Raw genomic sequence first — 27563 nt, forward strand, 5'->3', positions numbered from 1 at the left:
CGAAAAGGCACCTATCAATAAGCAAAATTACCCTATTTTACAGGTGACAAAACAGCCTCAGAGAGGCTAGTAATTTCCAGTAGGAAGTAGAGCCTTTTTTTTTTTTTTTTTTTTTGAGGTGGAGTTTCGCTGTTTCCCAGGCTAGAGTGCAGTGAGGAGATCTTTGCTCACCACAATCTCTGCCTCCTGGGTTCAAGTGATTCTCCTGCATCAGCCTGCTGAGCAGCTGGGACTACAGGTGCACACCAGCATGCCCAGCTAATTTTTGTATTTTTAGTGGAGACAGGGTTTCACTATGTTGGTCACGCTGGTCTCGAACTCCCGACCTCGTGATCTGCCTGCCTCAGCCTCCCAAAGTGCTGGTATTACAGGTGTGAGCCACCATCCCTAGCTGGAAGTAGAGCTTCTAAGAGGAGGTGTCAAACTCAGGCCAACCAGACGCTGAAACCTGAGCTCTGAATATTTTGAGCTCAACTCCACAATTACTGCATAGCATCTAATCCTGCTTAACTGCCTTGCAGGGTAGGGTGGAGACACTTGGGTCTTCTCAGGCTAAGGGACTGGGTAGGATGGGTAGTGGTGGAATTGAAGAAAACAAGTGGGAAGAAGATGGGTGGGCAGAAGTTGAGAGGGGTGTATTGGCAGTGTTCACTGGAGCAGAAGTGTGAGGCTTTCTGAATGCCTGCTGACACCGGGGTGGGGCAGGGCTGTGCAGTACAGTTTAAGATACACCAAACTGGACTAGAAGCCAAGGCAGGGTTGTGTATGGGGTACCCCTGGGGCCCTCCAGCTAGTGAAGCCCTATCCTCTCAATCCAGTGTCCTCGTGTCACAAGCCCTCAGAGACCCAACCTGCTCTCCTTTCTGGAACTGTGCTGCAACCACTCACCATGGTCCACTGGGTAAAAATTCATGTTTCAAGACTGTGATCCCCAAGCCTGCTTTGTATTATATGAGTAAAGAATTTTAAAAATACTTATCCCAAGATATGTATATTTATTTATAAAGTAAAACTATGCCTGCTTGACTAATATATTAAAACAGTGAACTTTTTGGCTCTTGGTCCAAGAAACTATTGTCTGCACTTCTGTTTAGTTGTCGATAGCATCTGCAAATTCTGTCAGAAGGCTGTGATTTCAGTAACACTAAAACTTCTCTCTCAAATGGTACAAATATTCAGTTTAAAGACAAGTTCTGGGGATCTAATGTACAACATGTTGACTATAGCTAATAATTCCGTATTGTTTACTTGAAATTTGCTAAGACAAATTTGCTTAAGTGCCCCCCCACCCAAGCAGTACATAAGTAAGTCTAGTAAAGGATGTTTTAATTAATTTGATTTTGGTAATCATTACACAATGTGTAAGTATACCCAATCATCACACTCTACACCTTGAATACATATAGTTTTTATTTGTCAAATAACCTCAGAAGGCTGGGGAAAAATGATAAAAAAGTGACAAAAATCCTAACATATGATGAGGTAAAAAGATGCTATATTTCAATAAATTTGGATGACCTCTTGCACCCCACTTTGCTAGCCTCTACTCCCAAGAGTCATGTTCTGGCGATGTGAAGTTGAACAACTCCCTTAATCTTGCCAACCTCAGTTCTTATTTGTAAAATATGATAATGAAACAATTTGAGAATTGTGAGGGTTACATATGTTAATTTAATTTGCTCTTAACCCCCTGCAAAGAAGAAAGTCTTTTCTTTCCTCCCAAAACTTGAGTGTTAGAATTCATTCTCTCTGGTTTCTTTTGCTTTGCTGAATATATATCCAGGTCCTTTTCATTGGCAATATTTTATCAATGCTACATATTTTCTAATGTTGTATTACAAGTTCCCCCCCGCCCCCCCCCCGTTATCTCTTGAAGGAAATATATTTTTCAAGAGATAACTGGGGGGTCGGGGTGGGGAACTTGTAATACAACAATAGAAGAGTTTACACAGGTCTTAGAAACCACGTTTTTCATAGTAATTGTGTTGGTTTGCACTTCCTGGCTTCCTTTCTCGAACAGTAGGTATCTGGAAGCCTAGTAGAAAAGATTCTTCCCACTTAAAGATACGTATAAAAATTACGAGACCTGCCTGGGCAACATAGCCAGACCCCGTTCTCCACAAAAAGGAAAAAAAAAAAAAAAAAGAAGACAAAACAAAAAATAATAACAAACAGTTCCAATGACCATGTGCCCAAACGCTCCGCGCACTTCACACAGTGGTGTCATCGCAGCCTGTGACCATTCCGAGTTAGGTGCCGGGATTCTCGCCGTTTTGTGATAACTTGCCCGAGGTCGCACAGCTAGCTGGCTATGGAACCAGTACTCAAATTCCGCTACGCTGCAGCCCGTGGCTCTCCACTTTCTTGCCCTTGCTCTGGAGCTTAGGCAGACGCTGGGGGCCGGGTCTTGGTGGGTCAGGTTGTGGCCTGAAGGCCAGAACAGCGCCTGTGGCTGTTGGATGGATGGGTGCGTGGGTGGATGAAGAGAAGAAACCTGGTGGCGTCGTCCCAGGGCGCCCGAAGGTGTGCACGTCCCTGGCTAGTCTGCGAGCGCGCCCCCGGCGGCTGCACCTGCCAGCCGCGTCATTCTCGGCGCACTCCGCCACTCCCGGCCCTGGCCCCGCTTCCTCAGGTGGCTGGCGCGCGCTACGCGTTGAGGCATTTTGTCCCCAGCGCCGAGCCGTCTCCCCGCCCCCGCCGCTGCCATGGCGGCAGCTCCGCCGGTTTCCAAGGCCGAGTATCTGAAGCGTTATTTGTCCGGGGGAGATGCTGGCGTCGACCGGGGGCCTGAGTCCGGCCGCAAGCGCCGCAAAAGGCGGCCGAAGCCTGTTGGGGCCGGCGGCAAGGGGTGAGTTGGTACCGGCCGGGGCGGGGCCTGCGACGACTCGCCACCCCTCACCCTTCCCAACTCCACCCTCGGCCGCCCGGCGGTTCCTTCCCTCCTGGCGGGTCTCTTGGCTGCTGCGCCGACCCGTGCTCAAGCCTAGGGCCCCACTCCCACCGCTTGAGGCCCCCGCCTTGCCTTTGCCGCCCCCCTTACACCTCGAGCCTCTGAGCATTAGCGTCAATGCATTAAAGCCGGGTTGTAACTTTGATTACTCTTTTCCCGCCTTGGTAGACTTCCGTCCTCTCTCTCCCATAGAGAATGAGTATTGTGCCCCGAGAATAATGGAGCGATTCAAAGCCTCTGCTTGGATCTTTAGGGCCCAGTACCTGCCTGTGGGGGCTCCCAAATCCTAAGGACTTGGTTCTGAATCAGAGACCTTCGGTCACCTCCTGTTACTCTTAGTAATAGTCCTACTAACAAGAGCAGCTGACATTTGTGTAGTTCTTATCATTATACTTTCCTTGCCAGGCAACATTATAAGAAATTTAAACATATATGAGTTTATTTAAGCCTCACAACATTACCATGAAGTGGGTATTATTTTCAAATGGGAAAACATTGTGGCCCTGTGTAGTGGGACCTACCAAATCGTTTCCACCCAGAACCACAGAATGTGACATTTAAAAATAGGGCCTGTGGAGATGTCATCAGTTAAGATGAGGTCATACTTGATTAAGGTGGGTGCCAAATCCATGATGACTGTTTTCCTTTTAAGAAGAGGGAAGTATGGACACAGACACAGCAACAAAGAAAAAACGACCATGTCTAGATGAAAGCTGAGATTGAATTGGATTTATGCTGCCAAAAGCCAAGATATACCTGGGGCTACCAGAAGCTGGAAGAGGAGAGATTTTCCCCTAGAAACTTTCCAGGGAGGATGGCCTTGCAGACCCCTGCATTTCAGACTGCTAGCTTCCAGAACTATGAGAGAGTTTCTGTTGTTTTATGCCACCCAATTTGTGGTACTTTGTTAAGCAACCCTAAGGCACTAAGATACCCAGCGAAGTCACATTGTTACAAAGAACTAGTCCATTTTCTTTTCTGGTTTGGTGCTTGCCTTATTATTGTCTTCTGCCTTTCTGCTTTGCTGACTCGTGTGGATCCTTTGGGGGCAGTGCCATGTGATGAAAGTAGCTTGAGCCTTGGAGCAGCACTAATCAAAGTTCAAATCCTAGCTGTGCCACTTTATAGGCTGTGTGCCCTTGGGCAAGGTGTTTCATCTCACTGAGCTGCAGTTTCCTTATCTTTAAAATGAGAATAATACTGAATAATAATGCTTTTATTAAGTGGTGGTGGTTGTGATTAGAGGGATTGCATTCAGTGATCTTGGCTTTTTGAATAACTTCACATCATGGCAGCTGTTGTTATAATTTGGGCTCAACTGTAGTTTATCCATGTACCAAACATTTATTGCATACTTCCTATTCCAGTTACTGTAGGGTGTTGAGGATGCCTCTGAACAAATAAGACATAGTCCCTCTGTAGGCTTATAGTTAAATGGGAATACAGGCATTAAGTAATAACACAAGTAATTGATATATTTCCTTTACGATAAACACAATGAAAGTATTCCAAGAGTTTTTAACGAGGGTTCTTAGTCTTGAGTTAGTGTGGGATGGTGAGGTTAAGGAAAAGCAGTCAAGAAAGGTTTGCCAAAGGAAGTTAAATTTGTGTTAGGAACTGAATTATGAGAAAGAGTTTCCTGGAATGAGAAAGAGTTTCTTACCACTTTAGGAGGCCAAGGCGGGTAGATTGCTTGCATCTGGGGGTTTGAGACTAGTCTGGGCAACATGGTGAAACTCTGTTTCTACAAAAAATACAAAAAAGTAGTCAGGCATGGTGGCACATGCCTGTAGTCCCAGCTACTTGGAAGACTGAGTGGGGAGAATAACTTGAGCCCGGGAAGTCAAGGCTGCAATGAGCCATGATCATGTCCCTGCGCTCCAGCCTGGGCAACAGTGTGAGACCCTGTCTCAAAAAAGAAAAAGATTGAGAAGAGTAGATCAGGCAGAGGGAAAGAACTGCATATGTGAAAACTGATGTGGTAGGAACTTGGCTCCTTTCTAGGCAACAAAGTATGACCAGGGAGGTGTTCAACCAAGGAAGTAGCGGCAGATGAAATTGACCCATGTAGACAAAGATTGGACCATGCAGGATCCTGTATGATTTTGAACTTTATTTTAAAACCAGTAGACGAGTGTTTTTAGGCTGGTATCCTAGAATGACTTTGATCATCTTCTTCTTCTTCTCATTTAGAATGCGGATTGTGGATGATGATGTGAGCTGGACAGCTATCTCCACAACTAAACCAGAGAAGGAGGAAGAGGAAGATGATGGAGATTTGCCTGTGGTATGTGTCTTTGGGGCTGTCAGGATTTTTAAATGAAGCAAGGTTCTCTTTTTTTTTTTTTTGAGACGGAGTTTCGCTTTGTTGCCCAGGCTCCAGTGCAATGGTGTGATCTTCACTCACCATAATCTCTGCCTCCTGGGTTCAAGCAATTTTCCTGCCTCAGCTTCCCCAGTAGCTGGATTTACAGGCACCTGCCATCATGCCTAATTATTTTTTTTTGTATATTTGTAGGGATGGGGTTTCACCATGTTGTCCAGGCTGGTCTTGAACTCCTGACCTCAAATGATCCACCTGCCTTGGCCTCCCAAAGTGCTGGAATTACAGTCATGAGCCACTGCGCCTGGCCAAGCTTCTCAATTCTTTTCCCAGCTCAGGGTAGATTTGTAGAGGGGATAGTTGAGAACAGAAAAGAGGTGACAGTTTCCAAAGAGCTGTTTTAAATAATTTTCTTTGATGATGCTTGTATACTAACTTCTCTCTTTATGGAGGGCCCATCAGCCTAGAAATGAGATGGATCACAGAGAGAGTGAGAACTCCTCAACATCAGTGATAGAGTCATGATGAGAAGCAGCTGTGGTTCTAATGATGCGAATTAGCTGTTGTTGGAATCTTCCTTGAAAACAGTGTTGAGGTTCAGTTGTGGGGAACTTTTTATTTGCTCCTTTTTTTCATTGATTTAACTAAGCTTTCAAGTTGTGTATTCTTGCATAGGAACTGGAGATTCGTAGATTAATAGAATATATCTGTGCTTTAGAGTTTATATCCTAGAATGAAAAACCGAATTTCAAATACATTTCAACAGTATGGTAAATGTTGGGGATATATTTCACATATATACCAAGTACCATTAGAGCCCAGGGGAGGTAGCACACTTTGTGTTCTGTTGAGATACCCTGAAAGATGTAACTCTCTTAATTGAGTTTTAAGGATAAGTAAGAGCCAGGTGGACAAAATCATAGGCAATTGACCTCCCAGTGGTTCCTGAAACCATTGCCGAGAATTTCTTAGAAACAAAGTGGAAAGGAGAGCTGTTGATAGGCTGAATTGCACTAAAGATAGTAAAGATGGATTCCAGATGAGTATTTAACATTGATTCCCAGCAAAATTCTAAAATAGATTGTTTAAAAGAGGGCTTGCTAGTAATTAGAAGGGAAATAGTGATCTTAGGGAGTCAATTTAGTTTTGGTCAGAACAAATTAATATTAATAATGTTGTTGTTTTTTAATTTTATAAAAGCAGTGCATATTTATTACAGAATATTTGGGAATTAAAGTTTAAAGTTTTTAAAAGAATAACCATTTATATTATGACCATCCAAAGATAACTGCTAATATTTGGATGCATATCTCTTCAGGTTTTTCTCTTTAGTGATTTTACATGCTTGTATTTTATTTTTTTGAACATAATTGGGATCATACTGTACATATGGTTTTGGAATCTGCTCTTCTGCTAAATAATAGGTTGTGGATATTTTCGTAAGACCTTAAAATATTCTTTGAGTGTATGATTTTTAATGGTTACATAGTAGTTCAATATAAATATTTAATCTGTCCTATTACTGGATACATGGATTGTTTCAACTTTTAAAATATCATAAATCATTGTACATAAATCATTGTAGGAATCAGTTTCTTTATTTATTCTCATAAAATGAAATGAATGGATCAAAGGATATGGTTCTTTTTAGTTATAGTCCCATATTGCTTTCCAAAAGGTGCTACCAGTTTACACTCCCACTAGAGGTAATGAGAATGCCAGTTTGCCTACTTTGTTAAATTATTATTATTATTATTTTTGAGACACGATCTTGCTCGGGTGCCCAGGTTGAAGTACAGTGGTGTGATCATGGCTCACTGCAGCCTTTATTTCCCAGGTCCAAGCAATCCTCCTACGTTAGCCCCACAAGTAGCTGGCACCACAGGTGCGCACCTCCACACCTGGCTAATTTTGTTTATTTATTTATTTTTTTAGAGATGAGGTCTCCCTGTGTTGCCCAGGCTGGTCTTGAATACCTGGGCTCAAGTGATCCTCCCACCTGGGACTCCTAAAGTGCTAGGATTACAGGCATGAGCCACCACACCTGGCCATTTTCTTTAATAATACTGTCTTGCTTTTATGATGGCCCAAAAACCTAAACAAAGGAGGCTTTAGTGCCAGTGCTCTCAATGCAAATCTTGATTATTGAATTCATTTTTGTTAACTGCAAGATCGCCACCACCACCATTAATAATGGCAAAATGATTATGATGATTATAATAGCAGTGGCAGCACAGGAATAACTAATAGATGTAATTTATTGAGCATTTATCATGTACCAAGCATGGCTAAGTGTACATGAACTGTATCATTCAATCCTTTGAATCCCACTTTTACAAATGAGAAAATTGAGGCTTAGAATAGTTTACCAAAAGTTACACAAATGCTAAGTGGCAGAGCTGGGGCTTAGATCTCCATTCATCTTGCCTGAAACCTGTGCTTTTAATGCTCAGTGAGAGATCCCGAAACTGGGTTATATGAAGAATGATGGTAGGATTTTGGGAGAAGTAGAGGGCAATTATGATCTAGATTTTTTTTTGTTTTTTGGTTTTTTTTTGAGACGGGGTTTTGCTTTTGTTGCCCAGGCTGGAGGGCAATGGTGCAATCTTGGCTCACTGTAACCTCTACCTCCCAGGTTCAGGCGATTCTCCTGCCTCAGCCTCCTGAGTAGCTGGGATTACAGACATGTGCCACCATGCCCAGCTAAGTTTTTGCATTTTTTTTAGTAGAGACACGGTTTATCTGTGTTGGTCAGGCTGGTCTTGAACTCTTGACCTCAGGTGATCCACCTGCCTTGGCCTCCCAAAGTGCTGGAATTACAGGCGTGAGCCACCATGCCCGGCTATGATCTGGATTTAAATTCCAGTTCTGCCACTTGCTAGCTTGTGGCATTGAGAAAGTTACTTCTCTGAGTCAGTTTGCTATTCAGTAGTGTAGAGGCTTTCTTTGCAGGGCCATTATGAGAAATATATGAGATTATATGAGTAAAACACAAACCACAGTGCCTTGTGCATAGTTGCTACTCTGTAACTAGGATTTATTGTGCCAGCAAACACTGAAAGTTTGTCATGTGGAAAGGGGATCAGTTGCATCATAGGTCAGAACTAGAATCAATTCAAAGAAGTTATAAGAAGGTAGATATAGGGCTGGACGCCTGTAATCCCAGCACTTTGGGAGGCTGAGGTGGGCGGATCACAAGGTCAGGAGATAGAGACCATCCTGACCAACATGGTGAAACCCCTTCTCTACTAAAATGCAAAAAATTAGCTGGGTGTGGTGGTCCCAGCTACTCGGGAGGCTGAGGCAGGGGAATCGCTTGAACTCGGGTGGCGGAGGTTGCAGTGAGCCCAGATTGCACCACAGCACTCCAACCTGGTGGTAGAGTGAGACTCTGTCTCAAAAAAAAAAAAAAAAAAAAAAAAAAGAAGGTAGATGTAGATGTGGGCCCAATAAAACTAAGAACTTTCTAACATTTTTAAAAAATGCAGTGGCCTGCGTTGTAAGATAACGAGTTCCTTGTCAGGGAGGGATTGGGTGAGCGATCATTTATTAGGAATGCTATAGGGAGCTCTTAAAGATTAATGATTCTGTGTACATCTCAGTGGCTCTTTTTGGTTGTATTTGAGAAAACGTACGATTGTGACTCCCTACAACAAGAAAGGTTTTATAGAAACCTTGTGAGTCCTTGATTAGTTCTGGGTATGATGAGGGGGGCCACCTATGTTTTCAATCTTAATGTAAAAGTAAAAATGTAAAAGGAATTTTGTTGTTAGCTTACAAGTGGCTGTTGTGTACCTAGCAGGTTAATAAAAAGCTTTGTAATGAAAGAAATTAACCTTTGCAGGAAAATTGATTAGTTAGAGAAGGATCTACAATTAAACCAATACAGTGACAATCAGATGTTTATGGAGGAAACATAACTGAAGACTCCTGCTTATTTCTTCATGACGTTTTGGATATGTGTGTGCCCTTATGTTAGGAATCAGAATAGTTGTAACTTCAGGTTCTTGAGACAATGCTTCTTGGTGGGATCCTGTGGATTTCCTCAGTATAGGAGATCTTTACTCCTGCAGGTGGCAGAGTTTGTGGATGAGCGACCAGAAGAGGTGAAGCAGATGGAGGCCTTTCGTTCCAGTGCCAAATGGAAGCTTCTGGGAGGTGAGTTCCAACAAAACACACATCTAAATTTCCATTAGTAGGGGAGGTCTTTTTTCTTTTCCTATACTTTTCTTTTAGAAGAATGCATAATTTGTTTTAGCTTTTCATTGATCCTGAAAAATATAGCAGGAAAAAGGAATCTGGACTTCTTCAGAGGCAGTAAGACATGGGAACTTAGAGACCAAATATTCCTTTCTCTTATATTTTGGCATTAGGGTTACTGAGGTTGGTGACTAATTTGGAGGCCTTTGAGTACCCATGCCTCTTTGACCCAGAATAGGAGAGCACTTGTTATAGGCAAGACTTCAGGGGAGTTTACAAGAAACAGGAACAGAATTTGGAGACATTAGCTACCTCTGTCCTCTTTCACAATGAAGCAGCTCATTTCTGGGGGGTCAAGGACCAATGTTTTTTGTTCTGTTTATTTGTGTTAGTAAATTTCTCTCTTCTTTCTTTAAATATTGGTATTAAAGTGCATTACCCTCCACTTGCCCACTCTAGACTCTTCTTAAGCTAGTATTTATAATTTAACTGTCTTTAAAAAAATGTGAGTCCTTGAGAATTGGATAAAAAGCATTTGTTTATCACATCTGTTTGAGCATAGTCTAGTCTTATTTGTCATGATATTCCCCTGTCTAGCACAAGGAGCTACCTAGTAAATATTTGTAGAATTGTTGAATTGCTAGTAGAGTTTTGATTTTTGTAGCCTAATCAGAATACTTTTCCAAAGAAAATCTTTTGATCTCTATATCTGTTTGTCTAGGAAGACACACACACACACAGACACACACAGTGCTTTTTCTTCCGTATCTGAATGTTTAGAAAGACACACACACATGCACACACAGAGTGCTTTTTCTTCTGTATCTGAATGTGTAGAAAGTCACACACACACACACACACACACACTCTCTCTCTCTCTCTCTCTCTCTCCCCCTGTCCCCCTCCCTCTCTCCCTCCCTTCCTCTCCCCCCCTCCCCCTCTCCTTTTCTTCTGCCTTACTCTCACTTCCCTATCCCAATTTGTTACTGGAAATATGCTCACCAATCTCTGACCCTTACTTCCTTTAGATTTGCTGTTAGGCTCCCCACAGACATCATACTTTTCTCTGTGGAGTGGATTCTAATCAGATAGGCCTGTTCCCCAAGCTAAAGGAGTTGACTTGGTTTAACTGATCTATTTAACAAGTATTCATCAGGTCCTACCTAGCTGTTATTTGTATTTGTGCTATGGAGCTCAATGACAAGAAATAGAGGTAGAGGAAGAACTGGAATTTGAAACTGTTCCAGTTGATATAGATATTCTATTCTGCGGTGCCTCTGAAAATGGAAAGTCTCAAACTATGTATTGTCACTTTAAAGATTTACATATTTTAAAGATTACACATGGACTCTGGAGTCAAATAGAGTTGAATTTAAATATATCTCCACCACTTATTAGCAGTATGACTTTGGCAAGTTAATCTTTCTGAGTATCAGCTTTCTCATGTGTAAAATGGAAATGACAATATTTATGTCCCAGGCTTCTTATGAGAATTGAATCAGGTAACCTCTATAAAACATTGGCACACAGTAGGTGATTGGTAAATGCTTGTTCCTTTTTTTTTTTTTTTCGGTGGTGATTTTTCCCCCTCTCTAACAAAGAGCACAGTGAAATGGATTAAATAGTTAACAACATTTTATTTTGATGTTCACTGGTTTAGTCAATTTACCTTTTGAAAGAAGGGTGAGTATGAACTATAAAGTATCTAGACTAAATATCAGTAGGAGCCACTGTCTGCTAACTCTGCACAAATGAGGGTTTAGAAAGAGCATTGGACTGGGAGTTAGAAGACTTGGATTCTGGCCTGTGTCTTCATCTTAGTGGCTGTGACCTTAGGTCAGAAATCACTCAGCTCCTCAGCTGAAAACATCATGCTGTAATACAAGGGTACCTGCCCTGCTTATCTTATAGAGTATAATATGAAAAATGTACTGGAAATACTTTGCAAATTTATGACTTGGTAGGCTAATAAGAGGGGTTATTCTTAAGATATTCATGAATGTTGTTTGCTGCCCCTAAGCAAGGAAACTGCAGGCCTTTTGGGCTTTCTGAGCAGTTCTGAGGTATGTGCTGCTGGAGCATCTTTTGAAACTGGGTGTAAAGTGGGTTCAGAGGGACAGAGCATTTGTGGGAATCTGACTGTTTGTTATTTGTATTTAGGCCACAACGAAGACCTACCCTCCCATGGGCATTTTCGTCATGATACCCCAGATTCATCTCCTAGGAGAGTCCATCATGATACCCCGGATTCATCTCCTAGGAGGGCCCGTCATGACTCCCCAGATCCTTCTCTCCTCAGAGGGGCTTGTCATGACTCAGACACATCTCCCCAGAGGATCCGTCATGACACCTCAGATACTTCACCCCCAAGGAGGGCCCGTCATGATTCTCCTGATCCTTCTCCCCCCAGGAAGCCTCAGCATAATTCTTCAGGTGCATCTCCTAGGAGAGCCCGTCATGATTCACCAGATTGCTCTCCTCCTAGGCGAGCCCGTCATGATTCACCAGATCCCTCTCCTCCTAGGCGAGCCCGTCATGATTCCTCAGATACCTCTCCTCCTAAGCGAGCCCGTCATGATTCACCAGATCCCTCTCCTCCTAGGCGAGCCCGTCATGATTCACCAGATCCCTCTCCTCCTAGGCGAGCCCGTCATGATTCCTCAGATACCTCTCCCCCCAGAAGGGCCCATAACAACTCCCCTGACACATCTCAACCTAGGAGGACTCTTGGCTCTTCAGACACACAGCAACTCAGAAGGGCTCGTCATGACTCCCCTGATTTGGCTCCTAATGTCACTCATTCCCTGCCCAGAACCAAAAGTAGGAAAGCCCCAGAAAGAGCCTCTAGCAAGACTTCTTCACATTGGAAGGAGTCAGGAGCCTCTCATTCGTCACTCCCAAAGAACAGCAAATATGAGTATGACTCTGACCTCTCTCCTCCACGAAAAAAGCAAGCAAAATCCCATTTTGGAGATAAGCAGCAGCTTGATTCCAAAGGTGAGCATATGACTGTCCACAAGAGGGATGTATGTATTCCTGGGAGCTTTCTTTTGGCCCTTTGCTTGCTTTATAAGGTGTCAGAATGGAGTTTCTTTGGGAAAGTTTTGAAAAGTGAGAGGCAGGGGTTGGGAGAGTTAAAAAATTATGGTGGCAGGGAGGAAGGTTTTCATATATCTTTTTACTTACTTGTCCCACCCCATAGAAAAGTACAACTTTTTGTTGTTGTTGCAGAAGCTTTAGAATGTACAGGAGTATATAAAAAGAAAAGTGACACAAAATTCTGTCATTTAGCGGCAGTTGTTAGTGTTGCAGCCAGGGTCATCTTAATCTTTTCTGGTTTTTGATTTGCGTTTTTGATTTGCATTTTTGATATAGTTGAGCTCTGGCTATGCAGAATATTTGTATTGCATTTGTAATCTTGTCTGCTGTCCTTTCTTAACATAGTCTTCCTCAGGCCATAAAAACATCTTTATGTTAATACAATTTTAATAGTGTTCCATTACATAAAATTACTTAACCATTTTTCTAATAATGAAGGTTTTTGGTTATTTCTAAGTTTTTGCTTCTGCAAGTCTGTAACAAACATCTTGTACATAAAATGTTGTCCCCATTTTTGATTATTTCCTTATCTATTTCTAGATAGATTTCCTGGAAATTCATCCACTTCTATATAGGTCTCCTAGAAAGCTGAGAAGTTGATGTACTGGGTCAGAAGATGTGGGCATTTTAAAGACTGTCGATACATATTGCAGATTGCTCTTTGGGAGGTGATTTGTGATGCTTATACAGTCACGAGAACTTAGGCCTGTGTAGTGAAATTCTTCACTCCCTCTTTTGTTTCTAGGAACTATTTTAATTTTAAAATTAAAGTACTTTGTTATCCTTTAGTCTGAGGATATCAGAATGTATTCTAGGTATTTCTGACTTCTGCCACACTGTGGAGCACTGACTACAAATTGTTTTGTCTGTCCATGGGTGGGGTAACTGACATAGAGGAGTGTGTGGAGATCTCACACACCAGTTACAGTCACTGGTCACTTGGTAATAGAATGCCATCTTCTACCTGTTGGTCTTAAAAGTTGTTTCTGACTTTGCTTTTCTCCTATGTCATTCATACTTATGTTTAGGTTAATGAGAATTCTTCATAGGAAAACTAAATAAGTATTGTACATTAGCTTGGTAAGTCATTTTTTTTAGATTCTTCCAAGGGGATTAAAGAATTCTTTGGCCAGGCATGGTGGCTCAAGCCTGTGATCCCAGCACTTTGGGAGGCCAAGAGGGGCAGATTACCTGAAGTCAGGAGTTCAAAACCAGCCTGGCCAACATGGCAAAACCCTTTCTCTACTAAAAAACACAAAAATTAGCCGGGTGTGGTGGCGCACGCCTGTAGTTCCAGCTACTTGGGAGGCTGAGACACAACAATGCCTTGAACCCAGTAAGCAGAGGTTGCAATGAGCTGAGATGATGCTACTGCACTCTAGCCTGAGACTGTCTCAAAAAAAAAAAAAAAAAAAAAAAGAATTCTTTCATTTGGAGGCTCTTCTCCCAGCCATAGGAGATTTCATGTAAGTTCTTCACCTAGGGGACATCAGAGTCACACAGATTCTTTCCTTCTACCCAGGTGACTGCCAGAAAGCAACTGATTCAGACTGTTCTTCTCCACGGCATAAACAAAGTACAGGGCACCAGGATTCTGATTCAGATCTGTCACCTCCACGGAATAGACCTAGGCACCGGAGCTCTGATTCTGAACTCTCTCCACCAAGGAGGAGACAGAGGACCAAATCTTCTGATTCTGACCTGTCCCCACCTCGAAGGAGTCAGCCACCTGGAAAGAAGGTCAGGATTTTCAGGAGCTATGTCCTTCTTTTCGCATGACTCTTCTCTCCCAGCTTTATATGTGTCCCAGAGAATCAAGCCAAAGGAGGAGGATGTAGCTCTTAGAAGTGTAGTAAATCTTAGTTAAAAGGACCTTTGGATCTCTTTCTTTCTGAGGGCAAACTGGCTATAACCCAGCCTAGGTGGATTTATAGATACCACATTTCCCAAGTCGCTTCTGCTTTTATAGTCTCTTAATTCTACAAATCTCATTTTAGCAGGTCCAGAAAAACTTCCTATTTTCTTAGGAATAAACTGAGGATTGTAATTTGCAGAGTGGAGTTTGGGGCATAAGCATTGTGTCAAACAAATCACATACTGAAATTCTTCTGCCACTTACTGTCTGTGGGATTTGGGCAAGATGCTTAATATCGCTAAACCTCAGTTTCTTTATCTGTAAATTGTGGTTAATAGTAGTACCTACTGTGTAAGGTTGTGATAATTAAGCCAGTGTAAGTAAATCTCTTAGCATAGTGTCTGCATCTAGTGTAAGCATCTGGTATTGGTGATTTACTAGTATAAATTGACCTATAGGTCTCTGTATCCAGAGCTTAAGAAGAGACACTTAAAATACGAAACTACTTTTAGAAATTATGTTGTCTGGGAAGTTAATGTTTTGTTCTAAGTTCATGATAAAGCTTGATGAATTAGCCAAAAAACCCAAAACTCCATATGAACCTTGAGTAATTCAAGAATTCAAAGTAATTCTTTACTACTATTGTAAAGAACATTAATAGTAGTAAAGGAATCTGATTTGTGAGTGGTTAAGAAACAGAATGATGGAGCCTGTGGTGTGCATTTTTCTCCCCAATGCAGACTTACCAGGCAAATCTTGTCTGTTGAAGAAGGGTCTGAGAAGACTGGTCCTGGCAGGGTAGACCAGCCTTTTCTTTACCCAGGGAGTGAGGGTCTTCTCTTTACTGGAAAAAAGAGGTCTCTATTTCAGCTGGACTCCTTGACATTTTATGTATCCATTTAGTTCGTGGACAACTTAGTATTAGTCCAATTTAGTTGCTTAAGGATATCAGGATATACTGTGTGCTTCATTTGTGGGCTAGTTTGCTATCTTGATAGTAAGTGGAAATTAGCAAAAAGTTTTCGTTTGGTTAGATCTTCTGTTATTACCCTGAAATACATCCACAATTTAAGGATCTTAGGTTTGCTTGAGTTTGTATTTTAAATGGAATATTTTGTCAGTGTGGGTCTCTAATGGAAGACTTAGTGCTTTATACTGGCTTCTGATCAGATGATCTGAGAGAATCTTCATGTGCAGTTTCTATACTGAAAAGTCAGAAATGCAAATGCATAGTCCTCCCTTTAATATATGTTCGTTTGTGTTTCTGTTTACTCTTAACCTTGATGGTATTAATTTTTTTATGAAATTAGATTTTCTTTCTTTTATAGTTTTTGAATCTTGTGATAATTAATGAGAATATAAAGCTAGAGTTTTAGGTTTAATTATTGCTGGTCATCAGACACAAATGCATCTAACTTTGTACCCATGGAGCCTACTGCCACATCATCCCATTAATGTTGGATGCTCCCTTTTCCATTGCATAGGCTGCATACATGTATTCTGGGGCTAAAACTGGGTTGGTGTTAACTGACATACAGCGAGAGCAGCAGGAGCTCAAGAAACAGGACCAAGAAACCATGGCATTTGAAGGTAAAAATATGAAAGCACAGAGACCAATCTAGGTGCGTGTTGTTTTTTTTTTTAAAAAACGTAGCTCACTGTACCTGATATTTTAAACTTCTAATTGCTATCAAATTTCAGCTCTGGTTTTATGCATCATTATAACTTCTTACTGAGTCCCAGTGTTTCTTTCCTTCTTGAAAAATGCCATTTTGGCTGGGCGCAGTGGCCCATGCCTGTAATCCCAGCACTTTTGGGAGGCCACGGCAGGTGGATCAGCTGAGGCCAGCAGTTCAAGACCAGCCTGGCTAACATGGTAAAACCCTGTTTCTACTCAAAATACAAAAAAATTAGCTGTACGTGGTGGTGTGTGGCTGTAATCCCACCTAATCGGGAGGCTGAGACAGGAAAATCGCTTGAACCTGAAAGGTGGAGGTTGCAGTGAGCCAAGATTGTGCCACTGCACTCCAGCCTGAGCAACAGAGCAAGACTTTGCCTCAAAAAAAAAAAAAAAGAAAGGAAAAATGCCATTTCTCGGGCCCAGTGCCAATATGCACCTAAACGTTGGTAGAGACTACCTTGGTCTGGCTGCAAAAGTTCTTATCTAGCATTAGAATACCAAGCGGTTGATTCGATCTTTTAGAATGTTGTTTTTGATTTTGATTCTGATATTTGAGTATAATTTTCATTTGCAGCTGAATTTCAATATGCTGAAACTGTGTTTCGAGATAAGTCCGGTCGTAAGAGGAATTTGAAACTCGAACGTTTAGAGCAAAGGAGGAAAGCAGAAAAGGACTCAGAGAGAGATGAGCTGTATGCCCAGTGGGGAAAAGGGTAAGGGAACCACTGAAAGGGTAAACAAAATGGCAGTGACTGGAACAAGTCATTTCTCTGCTCTTCTGACCACTCACTTTCTTATTATGCCTTTAGAGCTGTTATCAGTAATGGGAAATTTGGTGTGCGAATCTTCTTTGTAGGATGTTGATATATTCCATACTTCCAGTGGGTATTCTGGGAATTTTACCCTGTTCAGTATTTGGCCTAGGCTACTAGAAAGAGGAGATTCTCCAAATTTAGCAGTATGGTCCATCTCATGTAGAAATGGAAATGTCATACAGGATAGCAAACACTCTTGGTTCATTTTTGCCCAGGCTTGCCCAGAGCCGGCAACAGCAACAGAATGTGGAGGATGCAATGAAAGAGATGCAAAAGCCTCTGGCCCGCTATATTGATGATGAAGACCTGGATAAGATGCTAAGAGAACAAGAAAGAGAAGGGGACCCCATGGCTAACTTCATCAAGAAGAATAAGGCCAAGGAGAACAAGAATAAGAAAGGTGGGACTTCTGGGAATCGTCAGAGTTGGAGGTGACTGTGAAGATTGAGAATCATTAGGGTGCTGATATATAGCTATATGTAAGGAAGGATTTTCCAAATAACTTAAATTCATTGTGAGTTTACATTCAACTCAGTTGGTATTTCTATATAAAAATTTTTCAGGGCCAGGTGCAGTGGCTCATGCTTGTAACCCACTTTAGGAGGCTGAGGTGGGTGGATCCCCTGAGGTCAAGAGTTCGAGACTAGCCTGGCCAACATGATGAAACCCTGTCTCTACTAAAAATACAAAAAAAAAAAAAAAAAAAAAATTAGGCGTGGTGGTGCAAGCCTGTAATCCCAGCTACTTGAGAGGCTGAGACGCAAGAATTGCTTGAACCAGGGAGGCAGAGGTTCCAGTGAGCCGAGATTGTGTCACTGCACTCCACCCTGGGCAACAGAGTAAGACTCTTTCTCTAAAAAAAAAAAAAAAAAGTCCATATTGCCATCCAGCTCTGAATTAAATTATGTCATTAACTAAATACTTTTTTGTTACTCCTCTCATTAGTGAGACCTCGCTACAGTGGTCCAGCACCTCCTCCCAACAGATTTAATATCTGGCCTGGATATCGCTGGGACGGAGTGGACAGGTAAGCCTGAGTATTTCTTACATTTTTATTTTCTCTTCTACCTGACTGTAACCTTCCCTAACCACTATAAATTGCTCTACACTTCATTTCTTTCTCTGCTTTAATCACAGGGTGAAAAATACGCACTTTGCTTGCTTCTGTTTCTGAGGTCCACAAATCCTATTTCTCATGCTTAGAACACTCTTCCTTCTGTTTTCTTTTCAAAATACTTTTTAAAGCTCTGAACAGACAACTCAGGTGGCTCAGATAAGATACCCTTTGTTTTGGACACTGGTTACTTTTAATGTTATTTTCTAAGGTTTAGAGAGGATGAATGATGAGTTGTAGTCTGGAGCCTTCTATATGATATATCTTTTAAAATGTAGCCTTTGAACCCTTATTCCCTTTATGGTCTTAGGAGGGAGTCAATTTAATGTCTCACAGTCCTTATCACCTCATCTGTCTACCTACCAGCATCTGTACTCACATACTAACTTCCTATCTGTTGGATGAGCTATATTTACTTCCAACCAAAGTCAGTCAGTCAGTCCCTGTACTCACGTATTAGATCCCATCTACTCCTGCCTACTAAAGGACATTGTTTTAGTATCTAGCACAATAATTCTCAAACTTTTTATCTCAGGACCCTTTTATACTCTTTTTTTTTTTTTTGAGACAAAGTCTCACTCTGTCCCCCAGGCTGGAGTACAGTGGCAGGATCTCGGCTCACTGCAACCTCTACCTCCCAGGTTCAAGCAATTCTCTGCCTCAGCCTCCTGAGTAGCTGGGATTACAGGTACCTGCCACCATGCCTGGCTAATTTTTGTATTTTTAGTAGAGATGGAGTTTCACCATGTGGCCAGGCTGGTCTTGAACTCCAGACCTCGTGATTCACCCACCTCAGCCTCCCAAAGTGCTGGGATTACAGGCGTGAGCCACCGTGCCTGGCCACTCTGTTTTTTTTTTTTTTTGAGCTAGATTCTTGCTCTGTTACCCAGGCTGGAGTGTAGTGGTGTGATCTCCACCTCCTGGGTTCAAGTGATTCTCATGCTTCAGCCACCTGAGTAGTTGGGATTACAGGCATGTGTCATCATACCCAGCTAATTTTTGTATTTTTGGTGGAGACAGGGTTTTGTCACATTGGCCAGGCTGATCTCAAATTACTGGCCTTGTAAGATCTCTTGCCTCGGCTTCCCAAAGTATTGGGAATACAGGCTTGAGCCACCATGCCCAGCCTACACTCTTAAAAATTACCGATGACCTCAAAAAGCTTTTGTTTATGTGGATTATATGTATTGATATTTACCATATTAGAAATTAAAACTCAGACATTTAAAAAGTGTTCATTCTAAAAAATAACCCATTACATGTTAACATAATTACTGTATTTTTAAATGAAAAAGAGTTATATTTTCCAAGTGAAAAAAATAGAAGGGTGGCATTGATTTACATTTTTACAAATCTCATTAATGTCTGACTTAATAGTAGGTAACTTGATTCTGTATATGTCTGTTGTGGTATGTTGTTCAGTTGAAGTATAGGAAGAAAATTTAGCCTCACACATAGGTAGTTAGAAAGAGAAGGCGTATTATATTTCTCAGTGTTACACAAAAACTCAGCGAGTGCTGGTTTCTTAAAGGTTAGTTATGTGGAACCTGAAACCAGATCAAAGAACTTCCATTACTGTTATATTAATATTTTTTATACTTTGGATCTTTTACCCATGCATGATTTTATAACATCATGCCTTGGTCATTTGTAAAATATTGGTTTGCTGAGTTTTTCAGACCTTCCAAATGTTGACATATTTCCACTATACAATATCACAAAATCACTTTTGTTAGCATCACTTCTGGTCTCATCACAAAAGTCTTTAAATAATAGAAGGTTAAAGAATTCACAGTTTTTCAAAATTCTAATTTACACTTGAAAGTTTAAATATTGTCACTGACAACAAATATTGCCAGTTGTTTTTTTTCACGTAAAGCTTACTTTGTACAATAGCTTTTTTGTAGATTCCACCAGATTTTGTACCCAGAGGGCTAGAGGGTCATTTCATCTTTGCATACAGTTTTATTTCTTACTTCCCAATCTAGATGCTTTTTGTTTCTTTTTCTTGCCCTGTTGCATTAGCTAGCACTTCAGTGCAGATGTTGAATAGAAGTTGTGAGAGCAGACGTCTTTGCTTTATTTCTAATCTCAGGAGGAAAACATTTAGTTTTTTTTCCCTTAAATGTGTGGTAAGCTGTAGGTTTTTTTGTAGATACCCTTTATTGAGTTAAAGTTCCTTTCTATTCCTGTTTTGCTGAGAGTTTTGTTTTCAGGAATGTATGTTGGTTTTTGTTCAAAATATTTTCTAACTGTCGTTTTGGTTTATTCTTTGCTCCATGGGCTATTTAGGAGTGCATTAATGCCAAATATTTGGACTTTTCTAGGTATCTTACTGCTGTTTACTTGTAATTTAATTCAATTTTTTTCAGATAATATACTCTGTAATATTTTGATCTTTTGAAATTTGTTGTCCAGGGGTGATGGCTTAGTCCAGTAATCCCAACACATTGGGAGCCTGAGGCAAGTGGATTGCTTGAGTGCAGGAGTTTGAGAACAGCCTGGGCAACATGGCAAAACCCTGTCTTTACAAAAAAAAAATGCAAAAATTAGTCAGGCCTGGTGACACACGTCGGACATGGTGACATACAGGTAGTCCCAGCTACTCAGAAGGCTGAGGTGGGAGGATCACTGAGCCCAGGGAGGTCGAGGCTGCAATGTGCTGTGATTGCACCACTGCACTCCAGCCTGGATGACAGAGTGAGACGCTGTCTCAAAAAACAGCAATAAAAATGAAATTTGTTAAGATGTGTTTTATGGCCCAGTATATTGTCTATCTTCTGAATGTTTCACTTGCACTTGAAGAGAGCATATATTCTGTAGCTGTTTAAGGTAGTGTTTTATAAATGTCAGTGAGGTCAAGGTGATTAATAGTGTTTAGATCTCAGATCGCCTGTATTCTGTTTTTTTTTGTCTTTGTATTTTTCTCTCAGTTATTGTCACTTGTGGATTTTGTGTTTTGGGTGTTTTGTTTTTCAACTCCAAAATTTCCATTTAATAGCTTACATTTCTCTGCTGAGATTTCCCATCTGTTCATTATGAGACATTTTCCTCATCTTGAAAATATTTATGATTTGTAATTGGTGCTTTGAAGTCCTGTCTGCTAATTGCAACATTGTGATTCACCACAGGACTGGTTTCTATTGACAACTTTTTCTTCAGAGTGTATTATATTTTCCTGTTTATTTACCTGTCTGGTCACTTTTAAAAATTGTTACTAAAATTGTTACTAGACATCATAAATGATACACTGTAGAGACTTTGAGTTGTTACATTGTATTCCTCTTAAGTGTGTTGGTTTTTATTCTAGGAGGTAGTTAACATGGCTAAACTCCAAATTGTCTCCTTTGCAGTGGACCACAGCTAAAATCTCTGCTCAATTCTTTTAGTTTCTAGCTGGCATTTTTTTTTTTTTTAATTTTTATTGGCTGGATGGCATTTTCTCTGCACATGTGTTGTTCAACAGTTAGCCAAGGATTTGAGTAGAGTTTGTATGCAGAGTTTGAGGTTCATCCCTTTTGTAGTTCCTTCTCTTCCAAAATTTCCCCCCTAATTTCCTAGCTGTTCTGCCCACTTTGTACTAACTCCTCAAGCCAGTAAGCCTGTGGATTTCTGCCTTCCTGAGCTATGTTGTTAGGGAAGTTGCCCTTCAGCAAAAGGACTCACAGATTCATTTCACATATACTTCACCCAGTTTATGCTTGCTTTTGGTCACTCTTCCACACCCTCAAATACTTGCATTTTAAAATTTTGTCTGGGTTTTATAATTGCTAATTGAGGATAGGTTAGTCTGTTCAGGTTACTCTGCAATGTGACTTCACCTCTCTACCTTATATGGGCCTAAGGCATTGTCTTCTGTCCCTCTGGGTGCCATCAAAATCCAACAGCCAAGTGTGGTGGCACGTGTCTGCAGTACCAGCTACTTGGAGGCTGAGGCAGGAAGATCGCTTGAAGCCAGGAGTTTGAGTCCAAGCTGGGCAACATAGTGAGACCCTATCTCTAGAATTAAAAAAAAATGTAATGCTCTTCTTTCTGATGTTGGCAGATATGTATAGGATGACTCTAGTTTCTTATATTGGCAGATATCTTTAGGGTGGCTGTGGTTACAGGCTAGCTTATAGTTCCATTTGCAATTCACTGTATGTAGGCTTTTTGGTAGAAGGAGGATTTCTCAGAATACTAATTTGCCATACATAGAGCCAGAAGTGGATCTTTTTATAGCACAAGCCTACAGATGTTCCCTGCTATCGAGTTTTTTTTTGTTTGTTTGTTTTTTAATTTTTGGATCCAAAACTTAGAATTCTCCCTGACCTAGTTTTTTACAAGTGTTTAATTTGTCTTCATCTTTCTCAGTCTCTTTTTTCCACTTCTTGTTCTTATTTTGTCCTAGATTTCTCCTCTTATTTCCCTTTGTCACCCGTGCTGCCTTTCTGTTGTTCATCTTTCATCGTCTTTTCTAGTTTTGTCTCTTTTTGGCCCCCTGCAAGGGAATATTTCCAGAACAGATATTTAGTATGTTACAGTTGGAAAAACCTATAAGATAATTACCCAGCCCCTATTAATTAAAAGACAAATGGAGTCCCAATAAATAAGCAGTTTGCCTAGAGTCATGCAACTCCCCTGAGAAAGCTGGAATTAAAACTCTGTGTTCCTGATTCTCTGGTCCAAAGCTCTTTCCACTGTGACTTCTCCTGCAGTTTGTTTTCTGATTCTGCTTTGGATTTGGTGTTTGTTATTTATATGTTCTTTGTATTATCATATTCAGGTAAATCTCTTAAGACCTTATTTCCTAGGTAAAATCCACCAAGGTGGATTCCTTGGTGCTTTGGAATACCTTCCATGCTTCTAAGGTTGGAGAGGATGTCATTTATAGTAAGCTTCCCTTCTTTTTTTGAGACGAAATTTCGCTCATCACTAAGCTGGAGTGCAGTGGCATGATCTTGGCTCACTGCAACTTCTACCTTCTGGGTTCAAGCCATTGTCCTGTCTCAGCCTCCCGAGTAGCTGAGATTACAGGTGTGTGCCATCATGCCCTGCTAATTTTTGTATTTTTAGTAGAGACAGAGTTTCACCATGTTGGCCACGCTGGTCTCAAACTCCTGACTTCAGGTGATCTACCCGCCTTGGCCTTCCAAAGTGCTGGGATTACGGGCATGAGCTACTGTGCCTGGCCAAACTTCCCTTCTTTTCTTTTTTTTTTAGGTGGAGTCTCGCTCTGTTGCCCAGGCTGGAGTGCAGTGGTGCAACCTCAGCTCACTGCAACCTCCACCTCCCAGGTTCAAGCAATTCTATGCCTCAGCCTCCTGAGTAGCTAGGATTACAGGTGCCCACCACCGCGCCTGGCTAATTTTTTTTGTATTTTTGGTAGAGACGGGGTTTCACCATTTTGGCCAAGCTGGTCTTGAATTCATGACTTTGTGATCCACCTGCCTCGGCCTCCCAAAGTGCTGGGATTACAGGTGTGAGCCACCGTGCCTGGCCACTTCCTTTCTTCTTAAAGCCTCCATTATTCACTCTGCTCATCCCTTAAGGTAAAGTCTTAGCATACATGTTGTAAGTGTAAGCAGCTAGGTACTAAGTACTAGGGATTCCACAATTAATAAGAGACCGCCCTTGAGCCCAGGAGCTCACTTTCAATCTAGAATAGAAGAGAGACAATTTCAGTGCTGTTTGGTTAGTATTATTATAGAAGATTTTCAGTACGTTTTGGGAGCACACAGGAAGAGTAAGTTGACCCTTATGAGGATGTGATCAGGGAGTGCTTCCTAATGGATGAAATGTGGGAGCTGAGTTTTAAGGGATGTCGGTAACCAGCCAAGATAAGAAGGAAAGGAAGGATGTTAAAGGAAGAGGATCCTATAAGTGCAGAGTCAACACTCTGAGACACCATGGTGTTACCAGGTGATGGGGGTCCATAACCAGTTTGCTGTTGTTAGATAGCATAAAGTGAGAGATGGATGAGAGAGGTAGGCAGACCCTGATCACGGAAGGCCTTGGAAGCCTTTCTGAGGAGCTTGGTCGTAGAGGCAAAGGGGAGCCACAGAAGGATTAAAAACAGCTCTGTATTTTAGATAGACAAGTCATTATAGCAGTAATGTGAAGGATTAGAAAGGTACAAGATTGGAAGTAGAGCAGATACAAGGCTTTTTCAGTAGCTCAGGCTAAACATAATGAATATCTGAACTGTGACCTTCAGGCAGTGGTAGTAAGGATGGTTAGTAAGAGAATAGGAATTGGGGATGTGGTTAGGGGTGAGCTGGTGGGACCTGTTTATTTGGGGAGGAAGAAGGAGGAGTCACTGGATTTGACTACAAGGAATGTCATTGATGACCTGAAAGGGCTAGTTCCCTGGTGTAGTGAAACAAAGCCAGGTTCTAATGTGTTAAGGAGTGAATGAAGAGTGAGGAAACAAATAGTGAATGCAGGCTCTTTCAAGAAGTTTAGATAAGAAGACCAAGAGAATGCATGGTAATTAGAAGGGATTTGAGGTCCCTCACTACCTTCTTGAAATTCACCCTGTATTGTTTTCCATGACACCCTACCCCTGGTTCTTTTCTCTGATAATTCTTGGCCACCTTTGGCAGCTTCTCTTCCTCTGTGCGCCTCCTAAATCTTTCCCAGGGCTTCGCCCCTAACCTTTAGCTATTCTTATTCTATGGACTCCCTCTGGCTGATTCTACCTAGTCATATTTTCAACTATGACCTATATGTACGTGATTTCCAAATCAGTATTTGCATCTTGGTTTGGTGTATTTAGCTATGTGTTGGATTTTTCTATTGATATAGACTTGAGAGATTTCAAATGCATTGTATTCAAAGCTGAACTCATCAGCTTCTCTTACTGTAAGCCTGCTCCTACACTTGTGCTTTCTAACTTACCTCCTCCTTCTTTGTCCTTGTGTACCTAATCCATTAGTCCTACTAATTAGTCTTACTAATTTTGCCTCCTGTGTGTTCTCTCTTCTGACTCCCTTTATCATTGCCTTTATCATCTGTTGCCTGGACCATTGCAGTGATTTTCCTGCCCCAGATCCCCTCCAGAGTGATCTCTCTGAAATGCAGCATCAGTTCTTGCTTTAAACCTATCCTTTCTGGATGAAATCTAAGCTTTACACCATGGCCTATAAAGCTCATTATGCATCGGCCTCTGCCTGCCTTTCCAACTTTGACTCATAGCTGTTTCCTTTGTCATACTATGGCCCCAGCCATCCCAGTTGCCTTTGGTTTTTTGCACATACCAGGCTACTTCTTATTTCTGTGCCTTTGTGCTTGTTACTTATTCTGTTCTGAAATGACCTCCAGACTCTTCTGAACATCCCCATCCCCAGCACTGTAGTTAACACAAAGCCTTTACTGATCATTCTTGCCTAACCCTCATGTGACCTTTTCATCATACCTTCCCCAAACTGATTAAGATACCCATTCTGTTTCCATGATACCCCATGTGTATTTCTGCGAGAGTTTATGTGGTTCTTTTATTTGTTTAAATGTCTCTCTTCCACTAGTCTGGGAGTTCATCAGGACAAGTGCTGTGTCATACTTATTTTCATGCAGTGCCTACCACAGTACCTAGTACATATCAAAATTCAATCAATGTTTGTGTAATGAATGGATAAAATACAAGATGTGGACATCAGCTGAGAGACAACTGGGCTTTTAGAGAGTGGCAAATGTTTGAAATAGCTGTCAGACTGGGAGAAGGGTCTGAACAAGGACTAAGAAAAGGATGAATGATATATTTTTTACCTTTGGTTCTATTGCATATGCCTTAATTATTTTCATATGACTCCTTACTTTCCTCCCTTCTCATTATATTGTGAACTCTTCCATTTCTTATACAATAAATGTCCATTTAGGGTTCTGGCTGAATATTATGTCTCTTTTGATTGCAGATCCAATGGATTTGAACAGAAGCGCTTTGCCAGGCTTGCCAGCAAGAAAGCAGTGGAGGAACTTGCCTACAAATGGAGTGTTGAGGATATGTAACTTTCCTGAGGCTGTGGGGGTGGCAGGGCTGTGGTAGTGGGCATAGGCAGTGAGATATCCAGGGGTTACAGTTGTCTGTGCTAATAATTGGAGCCCACACAGACCAGAAACTTGTTGAATGCCAGTTTTGACCACAGAAGAATATTTGAGACCTGATGTTTGGACTGAGGTACCTGTACTTCCTGGGTGTGACAGCACCAGCTATTGCTGGCTTTCAGAAGAAGCATTGATTTCTCAGTGTACCAGGGTTTGTTCTTGGTTAAGGTTTTTCTTTTTTAAATAAACATACATTTATTTTTTTAAAATTATTTTCCTTACTGGGTATTCTGTTTTGGGAAGAATACAGGCTAATAATGAACCCCTGGGGATTTGGGGGATGATGGTTGAATTTTTTATTGATCTAGAAAGCAATGTGAGTAAAAACTTCTAAGTGATAGACCCTTCCTCTGAGAAAAGAGGAATTAGTACTAAACTAGATTTAGGAATAGACACGTGGATATTTGGAGACGTAGTGTATGGTAACAGTAGCATCACAAGTTAGTAGGGAAGAGATGGATAATAGTGCTCAGAAAATTGGCTTATTATATGGACAAAAATAAAGTTAAATCCTCATACCATATAAAACAAAAATTCCGGGCCGGGCACGGTGGCTCACGCCTGTAATCCCAGCACTTTGGGAGGCCAAGGCGGGTGGATCATGAGGTCAAGAGATCGAGACCATCCTGGTCAACATGGTGAAACTCCGTCTCTACTAAGAATACAAAAAATTAGCTGGGCATGGTGGCGCGTGCCTGTAATCCCAGCTACTCAGGAGGCCGAGGCAGGAGAATTGCCAGAACCCAGGAGGCGGAGGTTGCAGTGAGCTGAGATCGCGCCATTGCACTCCAGCCTGGGTAACAAAAGCGAAACTCCGTCTCAAAAAAAAATAAAAAAATTAAAAAATAAAACAAAAATCCCAAAGTGATTAAAGACCTAAATGGAAGATGACATGATACAGCTAGTAGAAACAAATGGCAAATATTTTTCTGACCTTTGGGTAAAGATAAATGTCTTAAATAAGATCCCAAAGCACAAGGCATAAGAGTTGATAGCTTTGATTACTTTGTAATTAAAGGTTTTTATTTGGCAAAGCATCCCATAGTCAAAGCTAAAGATGGGTATGGATTAGGAGAAAATATTTGCAGTGTCTAAAACTGACAAGGATTGCATATATAAGGGATAGAATATAGAAAGAGCTTCTGTAACTCATGAAGAAAAAGACAATGAAATAAAAATATGAAAAAATATGAACAGGGAAAATCTAAAGAGAAAACCAGAGTGGCTCATAAGTATATTGCCTCACTAGTAATTAGAGATACGCTAATTAAAACACTGAGTTTCTACCTTATATCTTAGTTTGCAAAAATAAGCAAGAGACTGATCTGATGGGGAATCAGAACTCATGGAATATTTCTTTCTGTTTCTATCTCTCTTTTCTCTTTCTCCTTCTGTTTCTCTTTTCTTTTTTTGAGACAGGTTCTCACTCTGTCACTAGGCTGGA

The 27563-nt window shown here is 41.2% G+C and overlaps 1 protein-coding gene across 1 annotated transcript; it reads left to right on the forward strand.

The window, feature by feature from the left end:
* The first annotated feature begins 2665 nt into the window (after positions 1 to 2665).
* On the forward strand, positions 2666 to 26331 carry BUD13 (BUD13 homolog). Its single transcript, XM_032285447.1, has 10 exons — positions 2666 to 2848; positions 5144 to 5237; positions 9347 to 9431; positions 11634 to 12470; positions 14095 to 14312; positions 15912 to 16017; positions 16683 to 16821; positions 17139 to 17323; positions 17869 to 17950; positions 25930 to 26331. The coding sequence occupies exons 1-10, from the start codon at positions 2706 to 2708 to the stop codon at positions 26021 to 26023; spliced, it is 1983 nt and encodes a 660-aa protein (XP_032141338.1). The 5' UTR covers positions 2666 to 2705; the 3' UTR covers positions 26024 to 26331.
* The last annotated feature ends 1232 nt before the right edge of the window (positions 26332 to 27563 follow it).

The sequence above is a fragment of the Sapajus apella genome, unplaced genomic scaffold, assembly GCF_009761245.1.
Source record: "Sapajus apella isolate SASKATOON/1434 unplaced genomic scaffold, GSC_monkey_1.0 scaffold16, whole genome shotgun sequence".
Taxonomy (NCBI): domain Eukaryota; kingdom Metazoa; phylum Chordata; class Mammalia; order Primates; family Cebidae; genus Sapajus; species Sapajus apella.